The 19,814-nt window shown below is 41.6% G+C and overlaps 1 protein-coding gene across 1 annotated transcript; it reads right to left on the bottom strand.

Moving 5' to 3' along the window:
* Positions 1 to 2,453: 2,453 nt before the first annotated feature.
* On the bottom strand, positions 2,454 to 8,681 carry LOC123804141 (beta-defensin 130B-like). The gene is made up of 2 exons (XM_045816121.1): positions 8,624 to 8,681; positions 2,454 to 2,635 (listed from the first exon to the last, which is right to left on the bottom strand). The coding sequence occupies exons 1-2, from the start codon at positions 8,679 to 8,681 to the stop codon at positions 2,454 to 2,456; spliced, it is 240 nt and encodes a 79-aa protein (XP_045672077.1).
* Positions 8,682 to 19,814: the final 11,133 nt, after the last annotated feature.

Here is a 19,814-nt window from a genome sequence, read left to right as displayed (position 1 = left end):
AAAATCTTTAAAAAAAAAAAAAAAGGAAAAACCATGTCCCACGTTTTGAGTCTCAGTACCTTCCAGACAGAGCTCTTTGAACTCATAAGAAAACTAATGTAACGGTTTCAGAGACTGGAAGGTGATTTCTAGGATCAAACTAGGAACTAGAGCTGCTTGTCCAGGGCCTCAAATGCCCCTCCCCTTCTCTTTTTCTCACCACCCCCAGAGAACCCAGAATAAGAGAGCATTGGCCTCAGGATAAATGCAAAAACTTGTCTCAGGGCTTTTAACATGCATATTCATGTGCTCCTCATAACAATTAATAAAGTAAATGCTATGGCTGTCCTTGGTTTTTTTCCCAGAATTGGATACTGAGGCACAAAAGGGTCACATAACCTACCCCATTCACACCACTAGTGGGAATGGAGTTGAGATTTGAGTGTAAGCAGACTTCATTCTGGTCCAGTGCCCAGGTCCTTCATCACTGTCACTGCACCAGCTCAGTGCCCGAAAGCTTGCTGTGTGACACGAGCTTGCTGTGAGCCACTAGCTACATGTGGCTATTTATGTTAAGATTAATTCAAATAAAATAAAAAGTCATTCTCTCCGTCACTGGCCACATTTCAAATGCTCCGTAACCACATGTGGCCAGTGGACAATGCAGAAATAGAGTTCCCATCATCATCGAAAGTTCTATTGGACGTTGGTGCCCTAGAGTCTAGAGTCGAGGCCTCCTGATTTCAGTTCACTGATATTCTTGAATATTTTACTGATATTCTTTTTTTTTTTAAAGATTTTATTTATTTGACAGAGAGAGAGACAGCCAGCGAGAGAGGGAACACAAGCAGGGGGAGTGGGAGAGGAAGAAGCAGGCTCACAGCAGAAGAGCCTGATGTGGGGCTCGATCCCAGATCGCCGGGATCACGCCTGAGCCGAAGGCAGACGCTTAACTGCTGCGCCACCCAGGCGCCCCTACTGATATTCTTTAATACCATTTCCAACACTTCTGAAATAATGCAGTAGCTAACTACAAGCTTAAAATATGTGAGCATATCAGCGAAGGATAGCTGTTCATTATTATTACCTCTTCCAGAAAACATATTTGAATTATAATAAAATGTTTACTATCTTACCTCTGAAGTAACTAGTGGAGATTGCATCCCACTCTGCTTGTGTAGGCCTGTAAGTGCGATCCAATTGTAATGTGATGTCACTGCTCACTCGGGCAGTCAGACATTTCCAATGATGCCCCAGCCAGGTCTAACCTAGACTGTTCATGTCAGTCCTTCTGGATTGAAAGAGAGGAGACACTCTGAACTTTCCTTAATGTTCCAGTCAATACTCTGTTGACAAAATCTACTGGCTTCAATTACGGCTTATTGCATTTTTCTATGGCTAATGATTTCAAGTTGCATTTTGTATGTGCTTCCGGGTTTGAAACCAAGAGCTACTCTGGGCATCGGTGCGTATGTGTCTAGCAGCATTCTAAGTAATAAGACAGAACCTAAAGGAAACCTTTGAAATCTTTATGGGCTCTCAAGGTCAGGAAGAACAGAGAAGAGCTGAGCTCTGGGAGAAATAAGTTCTCAGCGATGGTAACCATGCACCACACCGTTAACAAAATAAAATTCTAGCTTCCTTTGTCATGTCGCTCCCTCCCCCTGATGTTGTTACTTATTTTGATCTAATATGTCATGAGAAAGACAAGAGAATTTTGTTTGTGGGGTAATTGTTTCCATCTTTGTGAAACTCACGTCATGTAGCATTCCTGGACTCTTGCCCTTAAATTTGCTTAGCCATTAAGTAGAAATTATCCAGAATTATGAAGAGTATGGTGGGAATTATTTCAGCCAGCAGGTGCAGTTATCCGATGGTGAATGCTGGGTTCTCAGCTCTTCAGCAATCCAGCTGCCCAGAGCAGACAGCCTACAGGCAGACAGGCTGTCCTGTTCCGCGCCCCCGGGGCTGTGTGACGGGGACAGGAGGCCAGCCTCAGGCCAGTGTTAGCATGACTGGTGCAATGCGCCTAGTTCCCAGGGGCAGTATCCGCAAGACCACGTGGTCAGGAGACCTTCATCCCCGTCACTTCCGGAAGTCTCTGCTAGTCATGAGATGGTATTTGTCCAGAATCAGGTGGTGTGGAGGGTTGATAATCCACTTGAGATGATCAAACACGACCTACTGCTCGTTCATATCCTTACTTTTTTACCTATTTCAAGCTTCTATCTTTATCATTTTTAAGAAATGTTCTAGAAATACCTTGAGGGTATGCGAGTCCTCTATTATGTAGTTTTGTCTTGGAGTTCCTAAGAGGCTTGTATGTGCATCGAGAAGAAATTCCCCAGGGATGAGTGCGTGTGGATTTAGGACATTTATTTCCAGTCAAGGGAGACAAACAAGGCGGGTTAAATACAGCACTGCAAAACTTATCCGTGTGTTCTGGAGTTCGAAGGGCTTCTAGTTTGTTCCCACTAAGGAGATTTTGCTTTGGGAACCGGCGTTGCATAGGGAAAAAGGACCCACCACTTTCTACAACACTTTTTCTCCTCGTTACATTCACCAATGGTGTCATCCGTGGTTGTGCATCCTCCGTCCTTGCACACGCCTTTCAGGAGAACACACTGCTTCTGCCCGGGAATAACGCCAGTCCTCGCTGCACAGAGAGAGATTTGACATCATTAAATCACCAGCACATTAAATGACCACCAAATTGTCAGTCATGCACACAAAGCAATAAATTTACAAATGGCCTTGGGATAGAAGAGATGGTATTTCCTAGAGGAAAAGATCAGGTGCTTCAGCTCGAGGGGGTGCACTTTTGTGGGGAGGAGGGCTAGGAGTGCAGGACTATACACATCTTGGAGTGGGCAGGCTGATTTCGAGAAGCTTTGAGAGAATTGTCCTCATCTGGGGCAGTGCATTTTGAAATGTCGGATTGATTTGTTGTTGCTACCGGGACTGGGGAGGCATCGTTGGTATTTAGTGGGTAAAGCAGGAGGTTATTGGATTCCCCCCTAGTGAACTGTCCTGCCCCAAATGCCAATACCTTCACTAAAAAGCACTCTTTCAAAGGAAGTATCCATCCTTCCGTCCCCTCTCTGATCACCCCGTCCACGCTTACGGCATCCCTGTCCGATGGAACGAGTCTAGCACCTTTTATAGACAGTTCGCCAATCCTGTAGAGTCCACCTTACCTAATTTCCCCATTGAGGACTCTGCGGACAACACATTTTCTATGTTGTCTAATGCCACTTATCTGTAGATACGCGAAAAGAATTTCTCTCAAAAGCTGAAATGTGTTTTTCCTTAAATGTATCTGTTTTCCTAATTCGTTTGGCCACTGAGAAGCACGTAACAGAGTGTGTGCCCAAGGGAGGAGCTTGCTTTATTCTTAGGGTCCTTCCTGTAGCCTTTCAGGCATAACTAGGGTTCCTTCTTTCCCCTGTGGATCCCTGTGGACGTTACATAAAAGACACACTCTGTTCATGTTCATTAATAGACATTAGTCCCCGAACCATCCAGTTAACCCACCCGCATCTCCTGTTGTCTTTACTTCCTGTAACAATGCTAACCGTAACTGGTGTCTTTGCTGCCTAACTTGTACCTCTTCACTCCTAGTGTGACCCCCTTTGTGCCTCTGAATCTTTTTTTAATGTAAATCAGCGTCTTACAATTGTTTCTCCATTCTGTAGAAAAATAATAGCCAACTAACCCAACACAGCCTTCTGTAACTGAATTTTCAGAACCTGCGTGACACTGTTCTAGTCTTGCTAGAGGATCCAGCCCGGAGCCAGCTGGGGTCACACCCTGGCCACAGGCTGGCCGTCTATTAACACGGGGTCTCAGGGCAACACGAGAATGGCCTCGTGGGGGAGCTGGGCCATGTCTTGTGGCGCTGTCTCTGCTGGGCCAGTTCTGGAGGAGAAAATCTCTGTCCTTCAGGGAGAGAACCGAGGTTCTCACGAGACAGTTGTGCCAGGCGTGGGCTCGGCTGCCTCGTCTACACAGAGCACAGGCCCGTGCTCCGCTGTGCAGCGTTCCCGTTGGTGGCTTAGTCTCTCCCGTGATAACTTCGTCCAGGTGCTCAGTGTAACATATGGGGACATTTTCAGGTGTCCTAATGAAACTAAAATCAAAACTTGGTACGGGGAAAGACGGAGCGAGAAGCAGCAGGGTAGTCCTGTCACGCATTATACTGGAAGGTTCAACTTCCTGTGACGGTCCGTGGTCTAGGGTAGCACCACTCTCTTCTTGCCAGATGCCTCTCGCTTGAGTCAAAAGGATCAGAGCAATTCATCCTTCCAGTGACGTGCTGTCTACTGAATAGGAGGCTTGATTTAAGGACGTGTCACCTGACCAGGAAGCCCTAGAGTTATAATCTCCCTTCTAACCATGACTGGGATGTGTGTTCATGCCCAGGCACTACTTCAAGTCCGGAAGGTAATATTAAGTCACCTGGTTCATACGGAAGAGCATTTCTTCCCAGATATTGACACTTATTTTCACTCACTGGCGTAATAGTAGATAAATAGAGCAATTGAAGAGAATGATCTAATAGATATCAGAATTTGTATGCTATTAATGTGTTATAATGGTTATGTCACATGCAGTGGGAGAAGGGATATGTATTTAATCATTGCTGTTGGGAAAAGAAGACGTAGATGCTTACTTCCTATGGTATCACAACATAAACGTCCGTAGATGAAATGGGGGAAACTTAGAATCACACGAAAATAAAAGACCATATAAGAGAACATACATCTAACCTCAAAAAGGACATGATTTTCTCAGCGTAAGAACTCACTGAGTTACTAGCTGTTCTATTTCTTGTGGTGGGGGCTTGGAGAACAGTGTTCGGGTGGGGTGGGCTCTCCCTGGAACTTTATCAGCTAAGAAATAGATTGGCAGTTTTCTTTTCCGTAGGTAATATAGAGTTCAGGCTGTCTTTGCTCCTGTCCAACGTGCTCTGTTTAAATATTCTTCTCCAGAGTCAGTATAAGAAGAATGCTCTAATTGTCTTAATTCTCGGGGAGCTAATTAATCAATTCAAGAGTTAGGCCATTCTGGGGCGCCTGGGTGTTCAGTCAGTTGAGCAGCCAACTAGTGATTTAGGCTCAGGTCATGATCTCATGGGTCACGCGCTTGAGCCCCGAGTCAGGCTCCACGCTCATCAAGGAGTCTACTTGAGAGTCTCTCTATTCCCTCTTCCTCTGCCCCTCCCCCCTCTCCATCTCTCTCTCTCTCTCTCTCTCTCTCTCAAATAAATAAATAAGTCTTTTGAAGAAAAGCATTATGCCATTCTAGCCTCTTTATGTCCCTACTCTCAATCAGAGTGTTCATGTGTGTGTATATATATACACATATACAAATTTATATATATATATATATATATATATATATATATATATATATATATATATCTCATATATGTAAAATACATATACTTTTCTAGGACATCTTGGATCTTTTTGAGAGACATATGAAGATATATGCTCAAGTAGGGATCAGTTAACATTCATTGGACTGTAGGTTGATAAACCAACATTTTCTGTTTGGATTATGTACTTTCTTTGGAGAAACTTCCTTCATGAAAACAGTGACCTTTTTTATTTGATTTTTTTAAGAGTTTATTTATTTATTGGACAGAGAGAGAGCACAGTCTGAGCATGATCATGACATGGAGAATCCACAGAGAGCAGATCAGGCTTATTTTCCATTAGATCACAGTAACTATAAGATGGAAAAGATAGGAATTTTGATTTCCTAATTCCTTACGATTGTTATTTATACATTTTCTCTATTTTCACACAGTTGCTGGTGGTTTCTCAGACTTAATTCCATGCGTTTACCTCTAAAGACGATTCTCCCAAGATTAGAAAGGAAGGAAGCTACTGTAAATTTGACACTCCTTCTGCAGTGGAACCAGGAAGGGATTCTGAGGACAGGACAATTGAAATGGTGAAAGAAAGGGAAGATGTCAAGGGGACCTGTCAAGCTTGCAGGCTGCCGAGCACCCATACATAAGCCTAGTGTATGTGCAGAAATCGAGAACCCCTGTGTGATTTAGATACTAGTAATTTCTATTACCCATGTATAAAGTCTGATTGCCTTGCCCTCCTGGCTCTTAAAATGCCCCCTACAGACTTAGCCTGGATGCCCACTTCTACCTTCATGTCATTCCATGAAATGCCTGGCACCTTTTCTAGTATGAGCTAGTGCCGGTTTGTACCCAGCTAGTGTGGCGGCCTTCTTGCAGTTCCTTGGCATGCTGTGCTCTCCTCTCCATCAGCGACACTGCGTTGGCATCTTCCTCTGCCAGCAGTGTTGACTGCTTCTCGCAAGCGATTCATTAACACTTATCTTTCTATTTGGGGCTCGAAAGACATGCCTCAAGGATGTCTCTGACATTGCAAACAAGACAATGACCACATGTTAGGGGCACTCATAGTACTCTGTTCTTCTCCATTGTGCTTATTAACATTTATAATTCTATATTAATTTGTGTAATCATTTGACTAATGTCTGTCGTCTATAGTGGAAAACACTTTCCTTTGTTTCCCACCGTACCCTGGGTGTTGGTGAAAGACACAGTGTGTGAATAATAAGAGGTGCTCGTAAATATTTGTTACCATGGAACGCGATAAGGTACAGTCTGACCCCACACGCATTCTCTCTCTCCTGTTCCTGATAAAACCCCTTGGCTTCGGTCTGTTTTAGACTATCTACTATCTACTATCTAATACTGTCTTACTTTTGGATGCACTATTGTATTTGTGAGTATCCAGTCTTGTCATTATCATATTAACTTCTCTAAATGTTAGCCTTAGATTTCCTAGAATCCTATTTTACCATAAATCATTTCTGGCCTTTGCTTTAAGACACCTTTTTTCTCAGTGTGCTTCCCTCACTACTACTGAACCATTGCCGTGTCCCCTTTCCCACTAGAATGGTGGCTTTTGGCCAAAGTCTACTTCAAGGAGATCTATCCCTTGTTAACCCTTTTAAAAAAAAAAAGACCCAGCTAGTAACATGGGCTATGACTTCAGGGAGGAGACAGCGATTTAGTTGAGCTGAATTTAGCTCAGATGGTGGAAGGCAAGCATGAGCAAAACCTTTCAGTCATCCACTGTGCAGGCATAATTCTCTTGTGGCAAGTGCCTTCGTTGATGGCATTTTATCTGATTTTAAGGAACACAGATCAGGAGAATTTAAAGACTAGCATTAATAGTCCAGTAATAATGGCAGAACATTTAGCCCATGTGACATGCTTACCTTAAACAGTGAAGGAAAGAATTTGGAGGCAAGTGAAATAAGATGTTTCGCAGACATTGTCTCTTCCAAAAGAGGAAATATAGGAATCTACTTAGATTCCTTGATATTTAGTTAGGAGATTTTGAGGTAAAAACTCTGAGAGAAATCAGGGTTACCATTTTACGGGCATATCCACACCTGTAGATTGATGGGACCCACACTGACCCAGATTAAAGATGTTTCTAGATGCAGTGTTGCCACTACCTGTGTGACATCAGTAAAGTCATATTCTTCATGTAGACATGGATTCTCCTATCTGTAAAATTAAAGAATTCACCATTAAATTGCCTTCTAATTTTAAGGCATGATCATTGTATGATTTTACATTGCATGTCACTACAAGTGTGTCTGGCTGCAGCTGTGTCTTCTTGTGACAGATCTGAGAACCAAATGAGAATTACGTTGTAAACTCCTTCAGTTGGAGACGACTATATACCAGGTAGATCCCAAGATAGCCACAGAGTAGGCAAAGATCAAACAAGTACTGTTGATTATATTTAAAGAATCTTAGAGATGAACCAACAAAGCAAGTGAGTTATCCAGGCCTCATCTGTGTTCAGTGACCACAGACATTATTTTGAGAGATGCGAACATCCCTCCATTAACGGTGGGGAGAGGAATTATTAGTTCTTATGACGATCTGGTTGAACCAGCCTGAAGATGACCACATTCCCCTTTTCCTTTGATTCTACATTTTCATATTCAAACTTCTGAATCATGGGTCCTAAAGATATAATTCATATTCTTAAAATGCTTTATCCGTATTTTGTCCTATGCTTGAAATTTTGCCACCAAATACTTTATTCCTCTGCTTATACTTTTTCCAAATTCCCCTGCTCCCTATTGTCTTTTTTTTATAACTTAATGCAATCCCTTCTTGTGGAGCTCTGTCTTAAGGACCTAACTTCTACCCTTCACAAATATTCCTCACCGACAGACTCTACCTCACTTCCGTTCACTAGCCAAGTTTGAACGAAGAGCTGCCATGTGCACTCTCCTTTTTGGAGAGGGGCCTGGTAAAGGCTACTTGATTTGTTTGCTAAGCCTTAAGTCATATGTCATAGCTTCTCCACTCTCTCTTTAGTTGAGCCCCACTTTTTAAGTATGGAGCTCCTGGATCTCATTTTCTGTTGACGGAAATCTGGTTTTACAGTTTGGGCCTCATCAGTTCTAAGGGAGAGGATCATGATAGACTTCTGATCCCCTAAGGCTGAGCATTAAGGTCTGAGTTAAAATGGCTACAGTATCATTGAGCATCCCAGTAGACCTCCTAAAAAACCCACAGTTATTCAGCTTCTCCTAAGGAACCTACAGTTATTCACCATCTTACCTTTTGGTATCATAGTCACAAAGAGGAAGAGAACAGAAAGAAGGGAATGGAGTCTCATGATGGAATGCCCAGTAGAAAGGTGAGTGATCAGGGATAGTGGAACACAGGGCCTTTTATTTACTTCTGGGGGACTGAGGTTCCTTTTGGTCAGTGAAGCTTAACAAGTAAGAAAATAAAACAGCTTCCGTTGGAATATTTCCAAACCCTGGAATCTCTAAATTTGGTGACAAATTAACCTAATTACAGGAAGCCAGATGGTTAACCCTTTACTTTTCCTACGGGATCTCAAATTCCCCAGAGGCCAGTGCCTTTGGCCAGTCGTCTTTTGAAGGAGGCCAAGACACCAGATCATGTGAGTGTACAATCTTTATTACCAAAAGTACTCTGACTTGCAAGAGAACTCTTCCACAGTACACTCTTTTCCACAATAAGGATAAGAAAATTGCCTAAGGACTGTTTTAAAAAAAAAGAAGTTGCATTTTTAAGTTATTCCTGAAAAAAGAGACTAGTGTCATATCTGTACAATGTTCTTAATAGTATCTGGAAGGTAAATAGGCTTAGGTCACACTGAAGACTAACATTTTCTCATCTATTAATCCTTTGTGTAACTGTCCCACATGTGAGATCAGGAGAGTTAAAATATCAAAGACAAAGAGCACACTATTTCTTCAATAACCATTTATTGTCAAAAGATTATATGGGTACAACTTCCAGAGACTTCCTAACCTCTCACCCTGCCCCTCTGTATAAAATGGCTGTATTGAAAATCTAAAAACATGCCTTTGGCCAAGAATCAGTTGGCCTAAAACCAAGTCTTCTAAAGCTAATTTACCTACCGATCAATGGCTTAATGATACATTTATCTAAATTATATTTTCATTTATAAACTTTCATATGTGATACCAGCTTTTTGGGGGAAAATTTTATATACTTTTATATCTCCTATTTTGGCTACTTTTGATCGTGTTCATGTTTGTTGTTAATGTGTTATTATTTAATTTATTTTTAAGAATTGACATATAACTTGCCTAGATTGAAGATGTACAGTGAGTTGATTTGATGCATTTATATGTTGCGATATGATTACCACTATGGTGTTAGTTAACACCTCCATCAGGTCACACAATTGTCATTTCTTTCTTGTGGTGAGAACAGTTAAGATCTAGTCTCTTAGTAACTTTGAAGTTCATAATACAGTATTATTGACTATACTCACTATGCCGTGCATTAGATCTCCAGAACATTCTTGTTAGCTGTAAGTTTGTACCCTTAATAATATCTCCCCAATTCCCCCAGCCTCTAGCCCCTGGTAACCACCATTCTAGTCTCTGTTTTAATGAGTTCAGCTTTTTTAGATTGCACATATAAGTGACATCATATAATATTTGCCTTTGTCTGACTTCTCACTTAGCACAATGCCTTCAAAATCCATCCATGTTGTTGCAAATGGCAGGATTTCATCTTTTCTCATGATGGAATAATATTTCATTGTATATATATATATATACACCGCTTTTTTTCTTTATCTGTTTACCATTAATGGACAGTTAGATTGCTTCTGTATCTTGGCTATTGTGAATAATGCTGCAATAAACATGGGAGTGCAGATATCTCTTCAAACTCCTGTTTTCGTTTCCTTTGGACAGATACCCAGAAGTGGGACTGCTAGGTCATATGGTATTTCTGTTTTTAATTGTTTTGAGGAACCTCCACTCTGTTTCCATAGTGGATAAACAATTTTGCATCCTGCCAGCATTGCACAGGGGTTCCCTTTTCCCCACATCTTCCCAACACTTGTTATCTCTTATCTTTTTTTTTTTAAGATTTTATTTATTTATTTGACAGAGACAGCCACCGAGAGAGGGAACACAAGCAGGGGGAGTGGGAGAGGAAGAAGCAGGCTTCCGGCATAGGAGTCGGATGTGGGGCTCGATCCCAGAACGCCAGGATCACGCCCTGAGCCGAAGGCAGATGCTTAAAGACTGAGCCACCCAGGCGCCCCTATCTCTTATCTTCTTGATGACCGCCATTGTCACAGGTGTCATAGATGATCTGTCATTGTGCTTTTGATTTGTATTTCCTGATGGTTAGTGGTGCTGAGAACTTTTCATGTAGTTGCTGGCCATTTATATGTCTTCTTTGGAAAAATGTCTGTTCACTTCCTCTGCTCATTTTTTCAATTTGTTTATTTTTATTGTTGTTGTTACTGAGTTCAGTGAGCTCTTTATATATTTATATGTGTATACATATTAACCCCTCAACTGATATATGGTTTGCAAATATTTTCTCCCATTCCATAGGTTGCCTTTTCATTTTGTTGATTATTTCTTTTGCTGTGCAGAGCTTTGTAGTTTAACGTGGTCCTGTTTGTTGATTTTTGCTTTTGCTGCTTGTGCTTTTGGTGTCATATCCAAAAAAGTGCCAAGACAAATGTCAAGGAGCTTTTCCCCTATGTTTTCTTTTAGAAATGTTACAGTACCTGGTCTTATATTAAGTCTAATCCAGTCTGAGCTAATTTTTGAGTGCTGTAAGATAGGAGTCCAACTTCATTGTTCTCCATGGGGCTGTCCAGTTTTCCCATCACCGTTTGTTGAAGACACTGTCATTTCCCCCATTGAATGTTCTTGGCTTCCTTCTCCTATACTGGTTAACTGTATATGCCGGGGTTTATTTCTGGACTCTTTTCTCTTCCATTGGCCTATGTGTCTATTTTTCTGCCAAAAGTATTTTATTGTTTTTTTGGTTTTGATTCTGTTGTAAACAGAGTCATTTTCTTTTTCAGATGATTTTTTGTTGGTGCGTGGAAGTGCTACTAATTTTTTTATGTTGATTTTGTACAACTTTCCTGAATTTGCTAACTAGATCTGACAGTCTTTTGGTGGAGTCCTCTGGATTTTCTGTATATAAAATCATGTCATCTGCAAAAAGAAATAATTTTACTTGTTCCTTTTCAATTCTGACTGCCTTTTATATTTTTCTTACCTGATTGCTCTGGCTAGGGCTTCTGGTACTGCGTTGAACATGAGTGGAGAGAGTGGGCATCCTTGTCTTGTTCTGATCATAGGGGAAAGCTTGCAATCTTTCATCATTGAGGATGATGCTGGCTGTGGGTTTGTCACATATGGCCTTTATTATGTTGAGATACTTTCTGTCTATACCTAATTTGTTAAGAGTTTGTGGTTGTTGTTGTTGTTTTGTCATAAATGGATATAATTTTGACAAATGCTCTTTCTGCATCTATTGAGATGAGCATATGATTTTTATCTTTCATTCGACTAATTTGATATGTCACATCTAATAATTTGCATGAACCATGCTTGCATCCCAGGGAAAACTCCCATGTGACCATGGTGAGTGATCCTTTTAATGTACTGCTGAATTCAATTTGCTAGTATTTTATTGAAAATTTTTGCATCTATATTCATCAGGAATATTGGCCTGTAGTCTTCTTTTATTGTAATATTATTTTCTGGCTTTAATATCAGGGTAATGCTGACCTTGTCAAATGAGTTTGGGAGTCTTCCCTCCTCTTTGATTTTTTGGAAGAGTTTAGGAGGATTGTCATTAATTCTTCTTTAAATATTTGGTAAAATCTACCAGTGAAGCCATCTGGTTATGGGTTTTCTTCATTTGTTTACTGATTCAATGTCCTTACTTGTAATTGGTTTGTTAAGATATTCTATTTCTTCCTGATTCAGTCTTGGTAGGTTGTATGTTTCTAAGAATTTATCCATTTCTTCTAAGTTGTCCAATTTATTTTTTATTATTTTTTAAATATTTTATTTATTTATTTGACAGAGAGGGGGAGAGAGAGCACAAGCAAGCACACAAGCAGGGGGAGTAGCAGAGGCAGAGGGAGAAGCAGGCTCTCCACTGAGCAGGGAGCCTGACGCGGGGTTCGATCCCAGAACCCTGGGATCATGACCTGAGCTGAAGGCAGACGCTTAACCGACTGAGCCACCCTGGCATCCCCTATGTCGTCCAATTTTTTAGAGTATAGTTGTCACAGTAGCCTCTTATGATCCTCTTTATTTCTGTGTTTCCAATTGTAATGTCTCCTCTCGTTGATAATTTTGTTGATGGGTCCTCTCTCTTTTTCCCTTGTTTAGTCTAGCTAAAGCTTTGTCAATTTTATCTTTTCAAAGAAGCAACTCTCAGTTTGGTTAATCCTTTCTATTGTTTTCCCATTCTCGGTTTCATTTATTTTTGCCCTAATCTTTATTATGTCCTTCCTTCTGCTAACTTTGGGTTTAGTTTGTTCTTCTTTTTTTAGGTTCTTGAGGCGTGAAGTTAGATTGTTTGAGTTCTTTCTTGTTTCTTAATATGGATGTTTATTGCTATGAACTTCCTCCTTAGAACTGCTTTTGCCACATCTCATAAGTTTTCTTGTGTTGTGTCACCATTTTGTTTCTCTCAAGATATTTTTTAATCTCCCCTTTAATTTCTTCTTTAATTACTGACTGTTAAGGAGAGTATTGTTTAATTTTTTCTGTATTCATCAGTTTTCCTCCTATTACGAATTTTGAATTTTATACCATTGTGGTCAGAGAAGATACTTAGTATCTTTTCAGTCTTCTTGAACTTACTAATACTTACTTGTTTTATGGCCTCACATATAGTATGCCAGTAAATGTTCCGCGTGCACCTGAAAGAATGTGTATTCTGCTGTTGTCAGATAGAATGTTCTGTGTATGTTTGTTAGGTCCATGTGGTCTATAGCATTGTTTAAATCCAATATTTCTATATTGATTCTCTGGGTGGATGATCTATCCATTGTTAAGAGTGGTATATTAAAGCCCCAAACTTACTGTCTTGCTGTTCATTTCTCCTTTTAGTTCTGTTCTTGCTATGTATATTTTGGTGTTCTGATGTTGAGTACTTAAATATTTATAATTTTTATATCTTTTTGATGGACTGACCTATTTATCATTATATAATGACTTTCTTTGTCTCTTTAAACCATTTTTAGTTTAAAGTCTACTATACATTAGTACCTGTTTCACTAACCAAAAGAAACATGAAGAGGATTTTCACTTTTACAAAAAAGCCACTCCTGTACTAACGTAGGTCTTTCATAAAAGGAAAGTAGTGTGGGTTTCATAGGAATCACTCTATTTTTGGATAGTGGGTGAAACCTGTAACTTATTTAAAATAGACAAATTTCTTGAAAAACCCAAACTACCAAGGCTTACTTAAGAAGTTAGAGGTAACATGAGCAGCCCTGTATTTATTAAGTCTAATGTGCAATTTAAAGCATTTCAACAAAGAAAATTCAAGACCAGATAGTGTTGTTGTTAAATGTATACTTTCAAGCTTTTAAGAATAAGTAATACCGATTTTGCAAAAATCTTCCATGTATTAGAAGATGAGAGAAGACTTACCAACTAATTTTGTGTGTGTGTGTGTGTGTGTGTGTGTGTGTGTGTGTGTGTTTTGAGGCCAATTGTATATTAATCCAAAACAGGGCAAAGTCTTTTCAAGAAAATAAAATTTAAAATAGAATAGTCTGGTGATGGGTAGTAAGGAGGGCACATATTGCATGGTGCAGTGGGTTTTATACACAAGTAATGAATCATGGAACTTTACATCAAAAACTAGGGATGTACTGTATGGTGACTAACATAATATAATAAAAAATTATTATTAAAAAAAGGGGGGGGCGCCTGGGTGGCTCAGTCGTTAAGCGTCTGCCTTCAGCTCAGGGCGTGATCCCAGCGTTCTGGGATTGAGCCCCGCATCAGGCTCCTCCGCTATGAGCCTGCTTCTTCCTCTCCCACTCCCCCTGCTTGTGTTCCCTCTCTCGCTGGCTGTCTCTATCTCTGTCAAATAAATAAATAGCATCTTTAAAAAATAAAAAAAAATTTTAAAAAGAATACTATCTCTCATGAATGCAAGTGTCACTTATAAAATTTTAGCAAATTTAACCCATCAATGTATCCAGAGGATAATATATTAAAATCAAATGGGGTATTTTCTAGGAATGCAAGATTGTTACAACATTCAAAAATTAATCAATATATTTCAGCCTATCAACAGACTGAGAAAAAGAGAAAATGTTTGATCATCTCCACACATACAGCACTAACAAATGACAACATCAACATCCACTTATGATTAAAAACTCAGCAAACTAGTAAATAAATAAGGATTTACTAACCTGTTCACAATATCTATCAAAAATTTTAAGCAACAATCTTATGTCTGGAGGTTTATACAGTGTAATAAATCCAGCAAAATAAAAAACATTTATACAGAACAGAAACAAAGAAATAAACTGTCTTTATTCACAGATGATGGTGTCATTTACTATGTAGAAAATCTCAAAGTGCACCAAAGAACTACTAGAATTATTAGTGGGTTTAGTAAGTTTGCAGGAAACAGAATATAAGTCAATTGTATTTACCTATGTGCAGCAATGGACAACTGAAAACTACAAAAAAAAAAAAAAAACCTCCACAATTTACAATAGTTCAAAAAACACGAAATAATTACAGATAAATCTAACAATATATATGCAAAATTTGCTTCCTGAAAACTACAAAACATTAAAGTAAGGAATTATAGAAGACCTAAATGAATGGGGGGACATGCAGTGTTCACGGAATAGAAGACTGGTTATAGCCTGGATCTCAAGTCTCCCAAAGCCGATCTGTACATCCAATATAATTCCAACCAAAATCCCAGCACAATTTTATTTTTTTTAATTGATAAGCTGATCATAAAATTTTTTTACTGAAATGCAAGGGTATATAATAGCCAAATCTTTGGAAAAGAAAAAGAATATTGAAAGACTTATACTATGTATTTTTAAATCTTACTATAAATGTGTAGTATCAAGACAGTGTACTTCTTTTTTTTTTTTTAAGATTTTATTTATTTATTCGACAGGATAGAGACAGCCAGCGAGAGAAGGAACACAAGCAAGGGGAGTGGGAGAGGAAGAAGCAGGCTCATAGCAGAGGAGCCTGACGTGGGGCTCGATCCCATAACGCCGGGATCACGCCCTGAGCCGAAGGCAGACGCTTAACCGCTGTGCCACCCAGGCGCCCCAGACAGTGTAATTCTGATATAAGGATAGACATATAGATCAATGGGATAGAACAGAGTACAGAAATAGACCCACAAGAATAAAGCCAATTGAAATGTGACAGTGATAACTGCTATTGTCTGAATGTGTATGTCCCTCCCCCCAAATTCATATGTTGAAATCCTAACTCCCCCCAAGTGATGGTATTAGGACATAGGACCTTTGGGGGGCAATTAGGTCACGAGGCAGGAGCTCTTAGAGGATGAATGCCATTACAAGAGTCCCCAGAGAGCATGCTTGCCCCTTCCATCATGTCAGGAACAGCAAGACATAGACAGTCTGGTCTAGAGAGGGGATCACACCAGAGCTCGACCATGCTAGTAAATCTGTCTTGGATTTCTGTCTCCTGAACTGTGAGAAATGAATTTCTGTTATTTATAAGCCACGCGGTCAGTGGTATTTTGTCATAGCAACCCAAGCGGACTAGGACAGAGAATGGATACAAAGACATGGAAATGCTACTGCGACAGACACCTGAAAATGTGCAACTGGCTTTGGAACCGGTCCCAGGCTGGAGGAGTTTTGAAGAAGCCCACGCTGCCACGAACAGGACCTTTAAAGGTGATGCAGATGGAGGCTCAGAAATAAAAGAGCAGAAGGGCAGGGAAAGCCTCAGTCTTCATAGCGAATACCAAGTCACCCTGAACAGAATGTTAGTAGAAACAGACAGCAAAGGCCATTCTTTGAGGTCTCAGCCGGAAACGAGAAACGCGTTGTTGGAGAAAGAAGGAAGGGCCATCCTTATTACAAAACGTGGGAAAGAACGTGGCGGCGTTGTGTTCCTGTCCCAGTGTTCTGCGGAGGGCAACACTTAGGGGCCATGAAATTGGTATTTGGCTGAGCAAATATCCGAGCAAAGTGTTGCAGGGGTGGCCTGCTTGCTTTTGCCTGCTTATGTGAAATGCAGAAGGAGAGAAGTGACTTAAAGACAGAATTGTTAACGCAGAGAGGAAGCACCGCCTAAGAATGCGGAAACTCTCAGCCTGCCCTGTTGAAAGGAAGGGGAAAGCCTGTTGGGGGGAGAACACGAAGGTTGTGGCCAAATCAGGGAAGGACATTGGTGAGGATGGGCCACCTGAGCAAAAGCCGGAAGCTATTCATCAAGGCCGTGGGTGCTGAGTCACCATCTCCGCAGAAGGGGGGACCACTGTCCAGTGGAAAATGACTCCGGAAAGCATCTCAGAGATCGCAGCGCTGTGCCGCCCATCACCGCGGCCGGAGTGGAATGATTTTGCAGGAGGAACGGTCTGTGGCCTGGTGCCACCTCCCAGGCAGGCTGTGCCCCTGCCCTTGGGCAGCCCCAGCCGCAGCTCCGGCAGGCCAAAGGGTGCTGTGTGCTCTGCCGAGCAAAGCTGTGGGGGCATGGCTGCTTCCACCCAGATTTCCGAGATGCCCTGGAGAGCTGTGGGCCCCAGGCTGAGAATTACTGCGGCTGTGGGGCCAACACAGAGAGCCCCCGTTAGGGCAATGCCTAGCAGAGCCATGGGGGCACGGTGGTCCCCAAGACTCCACACCAGTAGAGCAAGTAGTGTGCATTATAGCCCAGGGGGGCTCTAGGCCTATGACACCAAGGCATGTGAACCCTGGCATGGGCCGAGCCCGCAGAAGCGTAGTGGTGGGGACACCCAAAGATGCTGGGGGCAGGGATGCTTGCAGCCTCGGAAGCCCAAACCCTGCCCTAGTGGGTCTGGAAGTTGGAACCTCCCATGCCCCAGTGGGCCTGAAGGGCAGTGTCGAGCCAAAGATTTTTCTCCGGCCTACCCCACTATGTTGTGCCAGGTGCCGAGAATCACCCACCCCTTGCCCTAGGGCAGTGTGCTGGCATGCCGGAGGATGGGCACAAGTTCCACGACTCTCCCTCCCTCCGAAAGGAGAGGTTTCAGAGTCCATGCACTTTTACCAAGGCCACATTGTCCAACCAGCTGCTGAGCTCCATGTGCTGGTGTGGAGGGGGAGTCTAGGAGAGGGGGGCACAAAGGGGATCATCAGCGAGCACTCAGGCTGGCTGCTGGGGTTCATGAAGAGCCTGGATAGTGGGGGTTTGCAGACTGGTTGTTGAAATCCATGTGTTGGTGGCTGTGAGTCCTGCAACTTCTCTTACTTCTCATCTGCCCGCAGATGATGCCCAGGTCCCCTCAGCACTCTGGGTGTGTTGAGACAGAAACGGACCTCTCAGGCAGTGTTCCCCAAAGCAAGGAGAAGCTGTCAAGGGCATCTCTCTCTGTGCTGAGCTCTGCCACCCTGGAGCAGGGGTGACAGGTGACAGGTAAAGAATCTTTTCTTAACCTTTTCCATATGGCTGTTGTCAGATGAGTAAGGAGATTATTCTGTAGTCAGCAAGAGAGAACAAGATAAAAAGTGGGCAGAGCAGCTTTCTGGAACCTGCCACCGGTCCCTTTAGTCTGCCCATCTCTCTTTGATGGCACTTGTGATGCAGCCAAAGCCTTTTGTTCTTTCGAGGTTGTGAAATCTTTCCCGCATATCTGTAAAGGTTTTGTCTTTCTCTTGTAATTCTCCTCCCCCCACAACTATGATTCCGTCTATTAGAATATAGTCTCTCAGGTTTTTTCCTGAGTTATAGGAGACACAGTGGTTCTAGGATAAATGAAAAAAACAAGCTGTTTTTGTCATCTCTGGCACGCCAGCTCCAAATTATAGATAATGGATGCCATGCTGTTTTAAATGAACTAAGCCAGATTAAAGGCCTCTTCTGAACTCTCAGGCTCCGGAACACTCACAGGAAGTTAGTCTAGTTGAGGAACAAATATTGTGCAATGAATTTTGCAAAGTCCAGATATGGATCAGTAATACAGGGTTATTTATAATGACTTGGTGGAGAGGCTCGGTTTATCACATCAACCCAAAAAAGCCACAGTCTTTGTAAAATAAATGCAACTCGGGTGTGGTGCTTATCCAGTTTATTCCCGATAGTGGAGAGAGGAGGGGAGGAGGAAGAAATGGAAAGCAAACCATCGCGATCTTTCACTGTTTGCGCACTCGGTTCATGACCTGCAGTACATCTCCAATGTTTTAAGGTCAGTTTTGCCCTAAAGTGAGTTAAGATTCTACCAAATTAGGGGTGCCTGGGTGGCTTAGAAGGTGTCTGCCTTCACCTCAGGTCATGATCCCGGAGTCCTGGGATCGAGTCCCACATTGGGGTCCCGGCTCAGCAGGGAGGCTGCTTCTCCCTCTGCCTCTGCTGCTGTTTGTGGTCTCTCTGTCTCTCTGTCTCTGGCTCTCTCTCTCTCAAATAAATACATAAATCTTTTTTTAAAAAAAGACTCTACCAAATTATTGTGGAAAAGGTCCACGCTCTGAGAATTAAAAACAAAACCAAAAAGAATTCATAGATTCTGCATTATAGAAGAAAGGAGTCCTCACACCAAACCACATCTCTTTAATCATCAAAATTCTCTTAGCGAAAACTAAGACTCCTGAGAGTCTACTTTGAGGTATGTTGTTGAGTTGAGGTCTTCCGACTCTGGACAGGAAAATGAGACCTCATGACACTGATGAGAAGATGACTCACAGTCAGGAGTTATACAGCAGCAGAAAGTCTATACAGAGAGGGATACTGACAGCATGCTCTTGAAAGACGCCTCTGTATTTTTACAGTAAAATGTGTCGGTCCTATGACGGGGAGTTATTTGTCTCGCGGGGTAAAAGATTGAGAATGTCTTAATGATCACAGTGTTCCTTCTTCAGAGGGAAATGTAAAAATCTCTTTGTTGGTTGAGGTTTTTCCTTTTAGATTATGTAATATACATTACTGTCGGTCTTCAAGCTCTCATTCCCTGTCCTTTCTTGTTTTCATCTCCTTCCAGTTATCAGCCATACAGTGAAAATCGTTATGTATTATCCCAGATGATATCCTCCTGCCCTATTCCAGTTTTCTCCCTTTTCCCAACCTACAGCTCTTCCCACCCCTGTTGGTTTCTGTATTTCCCCTCTATTTTGTACCGTGTGTGTCTATTTAACTATGTTGTGTATAACTGTATCTTCATTCGCAATATTTTTGTTAAACCCTTGGTCTTTTGGTGACAACTTCAAAAAATATTTTTGTTACATAAATGGGCTTTTTCACTTTTAAAGAGATTGTTTGAA

Source organism: Ursus americanus, chromosome 27 (genome assembly GCF_024610735.1).
Source record: "Ursus americanus isolate L20-20 chromosome 27, mUrsAme1.1.p, whole genome shotgun sequence".
Taxonomy (NCBI): Eukaryota; Metazoa; Chordata; class Mammalia; order Carnivora; family Ursidae; genus Ursus; species Ursus americanus.
This window is presented reverse-complemented; position numbering and strand designations above follow the sequence as displayed.